Genomic DNA, 5,882 nt, shown 5'->3' on the forward strand with positions numbered 1-5,882 from the left:
AGCAACACGGCATCTAACTATCGCCATAGTGCGATCTCCATAAGGCTCTCGCGAAGATCCTGATCAGCAGAGGGGCTGCACTCCGGCGACAAATCAAACACACAGGAAAATGGCCCCGACGCAGTGCGGCACTCGTTTCGTGTGATGCGAAGGCCTAGCATGGCGGATGTTGTGAGGGAGATTGCGAGCGGTGGAGGGGTGGGGGCATGGGATGAGAGAGGTGTGAGGAGAGGGTGCGGTGAAGGTGCCTCTTGTCCATGCTGGCAGCCAACAAGTATAGGCGAATGGTAGGTCGAGATGTGTGTCGTAGGAAACGCGATGCACGAGCCAGCGAGGCATGCTAATCAGGGTGCCATGGCCGAAGATGGCAGAAAAGTCAACAAAAAATATCGTCAGATTCTCGCTGAAATCTCTCCGGAATTTGGCGGCAGGAGGTCGGCGAGGTTGCTGGGTATCAGTTGACATGTGGGGTTGTGCTGGCAGACGCACGGGGGAGAGCGCCGGCGCGGGGGAACTGAAATTATCCTGAGAAGTGGCTACGACCGCGGAGGAGTAAATATACGGGCCGGCCGACATGAGGAGTAATTTTTTTACTCCTCTAGAGCCGATAAGGGATTGGCTAGGTCCGGTTTTAGCCCCTCAAAAGCAAACTTTTACTCCTCTCACCGGTTTTAAGAGTTTGACTAGATAGGACCTCTACCAGCCTAATGTAACGAAAAAGACTTCTGCCCTGCTATATATATAAAGCAACGACCAACAAACAACCCACCGCATACAAGACACACCCCATACACACCCAAAGCTGGATACATAGGTGCGCTATAGAACAACTACAATACTCCAAACAACTCCCAGCAAACTAAACATAGGAAAATTAAGCACCGATAAGTCAATGGAGCCCTCAAATGTGATCGACCCCACGAAGAGATGAAGTCGAACATCGATGGAATGAGAACTCCAATGCGGCGCCTTCGGGGAGGTCACGACACCATAGTGCCGCCATGACCCGATCGAAAGGATCAGAGTTTTCACCCAAGGTGTCTCGGAGCACCAAGAGCAGCTGCGACGGTGGCTTCAAGAAGGGTGCAGTACCACAGACACCACTTCCCCCAATTTGGCCAAAGTCACACAAAGTTTTCACCACGGCTAGCACTATCCACCACTGAAACGAGTTACGAGCAGCCGTGGGAAGACCGGTAGCACCCCCACCACTGATGGCCGATCACTACCCGTCACGCCGATGTCACAAGCATGGCAGCTATCCAGCACCCAAGTTGCGAGCCCTGCCCACAAGCACAGCGGCTCCCCCAACACAAGTCGCCGCCCAGGCCTTCAAGACCGTCCCACAACCGTTTCCATGGTCCTCAGCCACCACCGATTGGTGAGGGGCAGAAGTCCCTCCCTCCACCCCGAGACGAGCCCCTTAACGAGATCAGGGACGAGCCGGCAAGATCTAGGCAGGGAATGGCTGTCAGCGACCGCCAGCCAAGACGCACACCAAAGATCAGGGCCACCTCACACAACGACAAGGCCAGGAGGCCCCCTGCCTTCCTCCCCAGAGCACCCCTGCCACAATCTCGCCACCAATTGTTGAGCTAAACACCATGAGTAGCAAAGAGAGAGAGGGCCAAAACACCATAGCCGGCCGCCCACGGCCGGTTCCATCTACAGGGCCAGACAGGATGAGCCGCCACCGCATCTAGCTCCCAAACATGCACCCCTGCATGCCGCCCATCAAGACATTGTCACGACGCCGTCGCAAAATGCGTTGGCGCGCCACCGCGCTGCTGCGCCTGCCATCAAGCACCGCACCCCAGCCCCTTCGTCCTGCCCTGCCCCATCTGCAGGGCCAGATAGGATGAGCCGCCACCGCATCTAGCTCCCAAACATACACCCCTGCACGCTACCCATCAAGACATTGTCATGACGCCATCGCAAAATGCATTGGCGCGCCACCGAGCTGATGCGCCTGCCATCAAGCACACACCCTAGCCCCTCTGCCCCGGCCCGCGCCAGGAGATGAGAGCTTCCCACTGCCACCAGCGCTGACCAGGCTTCGCCTGGCCGTGCCCAATGGTAAAGGCGAGGGAGGAGGACGAAACGGAGGGGGGCCCCGCCATCGGCGGCTACAGTTCCCTTCCTGTCGCATGCGGGGTGACACGGGACGGGTAGGGTTTAGACTTCATACATGAATCCTTCTGCAAACCTAATATACAACCTGAGTAGTTGGCTAACTATTGTTAGTTGCACGTCTAGTTCGATTGATGTTCATCTATGAGCTGATGCTTGCATCTACAGTACATGCCCATTTTTTGTTGATTATCCTCGCCCAGGGTGCATACTAAGGTATTTCAACACCATTGGTATACAAGGAGCTGCGTTCACTTTGGCTAGTTTTCCTCATAACTGCAACTAAAAATCTTAAGGCGGTCGATCTAGTGAACCCTCATTAGAATAGTTGGTTGCTCCAGTCTTTTTAATTCCTACAGTAAAGATAATATTGCATAATTATCAAAACAATATAAAATTATACAATTAGTTCTACATCTATTATCCTACGTCTCAAAAATGAAGAGACAACTGATATCACTTTTATATGCCCTTAAGCGTTTGTGTTTCGGTAACTAAGGCAAAATTGTGACAAAAATATCATTTAATTTGCTCTTCACGCATTCCAATTTTGTTTCCACGCATTCTAATTTTGTTTCCATGCATTCTAATTAACTATGAAATCCTGTGATAAAACCAGGTACCTCATTGTTGTCGATGATGTATGGACAGTAGCAACATGGGACGCAATCAGGTCCAAGTTGCCAGACTACAACAACGGCAGCAGGATCATTGTGACCACTAGGATAGAGACTGTGGCCGAAGCTTGCAGTGATGCTAGTGTTGATGGAGACTGCATTTATCGTATCAAGCACCTGAATACTGAAGATTCCGAAAAGTTGTTCCTTAGTAGAGCATTTGGTCGCGAGGATGCCACTTTGTCAGATGATCTGAAAGTTGAGATGGACAAAAATTTAAAAAGATGTGGTGGCCTTCCAATGGCCATTATTAGCATTGCCAGCCTGTTGGCGAGCTATAAATCGTCAGAGAGCAAAGATATGTGGGAAAGAGTTCGCAAGTCGATTGGCTCTCACATGGAGAGCCACCCTACCCTTGAGGGGATGAGACAAATAGTTACTCTCAGCTTTAACCACCTGCACTATTATCTTAAGGGTTGCATGATGTACCTCAGCATTCTCCCAGAGGATTATGTCATCCCCAAGGATCGTCTCCTGAAGAGATGGATCGCAGAAGGATTGGTTGTTGAGATCCGTGGATTGACCTTAATGGAGGTTGCAGAAGCCTACTACAATGAGTTGGTGAGTAGAAGTATGATTGATCGGGCCGGTGATATTGTCACCTGGTATGATGGGAGGGTTGAGACATGTCGGGTACATGACATGATGCTAGAGGTCATGGTGTCCAAATCCCTAGAGTCTAACTTTGTTAGCATAGTAGGTGGTCCGTACAAAGGGATGTCATATGATAGGATTCGCCGCCTATCCATCCATGGCGGAGAAGAGGCAACCGAAGACTCTCCATCCAACAAAACTGAGGCAGGGCATAGTAGGAAGAATGACATCGAGGGGGTGAAAATGGAGCAAGTCCGATCGCTGAGCATGTTTGACCCCGAAGATCACATGAAGGTGCTTGATCGTCTAGGCAAGTTCACCCTGCTCAGGGTACTTGACTTGGAATACTGCACAGGCATTAAAATAGAGCATCTGAGATATATCTGCCGGATGTACCTTCTAAGGTTCTTGAACTTGAAAGGTACAGCTATAAGTGAGATGCCTGAAGAAGTTGGTGAACTAGAAAATCTAGAGATGCTTGATGCACGTGAGACGCACCTTAAAGATCTGCCAAAAACTGTGTCGAAGTTGCAGAAACTTGAACACCTGCAGATCTCCAACCATGGTAACAATAATGGTTGGATTGCACGCCGGGGACAGGGTAGGATGAAAGCACTACGGACGGTGAATAAACTAGTTCTCAAATGTGATGTTAATGCTGCCCAAGAGATCGGTGACCTACAACAGTTGAGAGAGTTGGGTATTGTCGTGGACATGACTGACATGAGCAGTCCCCTTGTTCAGGAAGTTAACCAAAAGCTTGCCGAGTCCTTGAGCAAGATGTTTTCCCTCCGGTGGCTCAATATTCGCAGCACGAGTTATGACAAGAATGCAATGAACTTTCTTCATGACGTCAAGTCGCCGCCGCGGCTCCTCCAGTATCTTAGGATCGGCGCCGGCATCAGCAAATTACCTGACTGGATCGGGTCACTGAATAATGTCGTTGATCTTTTCATTGCCTGGACATTCGTAACTGGTGACCAACTATTCGAACCAGTATGTAAGCTGCGAAATCTGGAGCGCATGCACTTGGAGGTGTACTGCTACGGCGATAGAGAGCTGGTTGCGCGAACTGCCCACACCTTTCCGGCACTCAAGGAACTGTCCGTGGACTTCAATGGAGACAATATGGAAGCTGTCCAATTTCAGGAAAAATCAATGGTAAAGCTCGAGAGACTTATACTGCAATTTTGGGAGAGAGAGGATAAAACAGTTGTTGGCATCGAGCATTTGACAAACCTTAAAGAGGTGAAGCTCACCGGTACGAGACACAACCCTGCATTTGACCGTGGAGTGGAGCAAGTAAAGGCAGTGAATATGAGCCGCCCAAAATCCGATCAGATCAAGGTTGTAGTGAAATACGAGTGATCACTCTGTTTCGCCAATCCGCTTGCTTACAGGAGGTTGATTTGGTTCATTATCTGTTTCACAAGTGATGTTTCTAGTTTGGTTCTTTCTTCAAATCTGTTTACTTCTTTCCTGTAAGTTGTGTCGTTGCCAACTGGTTGCTATACCTACCGTTCAAGACTTGTGTTTATTATAAACAAGAATTTTATTGTATAATAAAGCCTGCGTTTGCAGCAGTTAAGACTCTGTTATTGTCTTGGATGCTGCTCTACATTTCCAGCAAATGTCACTACTAGAATATGCAAATAGCCCTAGGGCTAGATACCCTAAGCAAAAGGGCAAAAACACTAGGAAAAGTTGTTCCCCTAGTGTATACCCTAGGGAAATCGCCCTAGGGGTCAAGTGGTGGGGAAATCTTGGTTTCCCTTGAGTTTCGAAGGGATACCCTAGGCATTGTTTAGTTTCCCTTGGGCTTTGTACCCTAGGGAAACAAGGGATAGGTGGCATGGCTGCTGACTTGTAAAGTAGATATTCTTTGAGTTAGTTCCACTCCCTAGGGAAAGACTCAACAACCATTAGTCCATCCAGCCCTTGGGTTTACGAACCTTATGAAATTAATATTTATAAGTATTGCAACGAATTACACAACTTAATATTTGATTTGCACAAATGTAACTACTAATGACAAATGTACATAATACCTCCAAAAGGTTGAAGACACAAAAGCTCGTAAATTATATATTTCAACCATCATTACACATGACAACATCCATTAGAGCACACACTAGTAGAAAACGGAGTTTTAAAACCAGTTTGTAAGGGCCTTTAGTGCCGGTTATGGAACCGGCACTAAAGTGTGGTCACTAAAGCCCCTCCCCCTTAGTACCGGTTCGGCACGAACCGGCGCTAAAGTGCCACCACGTGGCGTGAGCTCACGCCCTGGTATGAAGGACCTTTAGTACCGGTTGGTGTTACCAACCGGTACTAAAGTTTTTTTTTTGAATTTTTTTTTGAAAATTTTGGAAAAAAATTGATTTTTTTTTATTTTTAATTTTTCTGAATTATTTGATGATTTAGTCTCTAATCACCTCTCTTAACTGCTCAAGTGTGGATCACTTATTCCAAATCATCTAA

General features: G+C 48.1%; 1 protein-coding gene across 1 annotated transcript in view; it reads left to right on the top strand.

Annotated features, from left to right (window-relative positions):
* The window catches only part of LOC119358395 (disease resistance protein Pik-2-like), a 6,937-nt gene extending 1,948 nt beyond the window's left edge, over positions 1-4,989 (top strand). The window contains exon 3 of the mRNA XM_037624964.1: positions 2,750-4,989. Coding sequence (XP_037480861.1) covers positions 2,750-4,769 — 2,020 coding nt within the window. The 3' untranslated portion in view covers positions 4,770-4,989. The remainder of the gene's footprint in view (positions 1-2,749) is intronic.
* Positions 4,990-5,882: the final 893 nt, after the last annotated feature.

Source organism: Triticum dicoccoides, chromosome 2A (assembly GCF_002162155.2).
Source record: "Triticum dicoccoides isolate Atlit2015 ecotype Zavitan chromosome 2A, WEW_v2.0, whole genome shotgun sequence".
NCBI lineage: Eukaryota > Viridiplantae > Streptophyta > Magnoliopsida > Poales > Poaceae > Triticum > Triticum dicoccoides.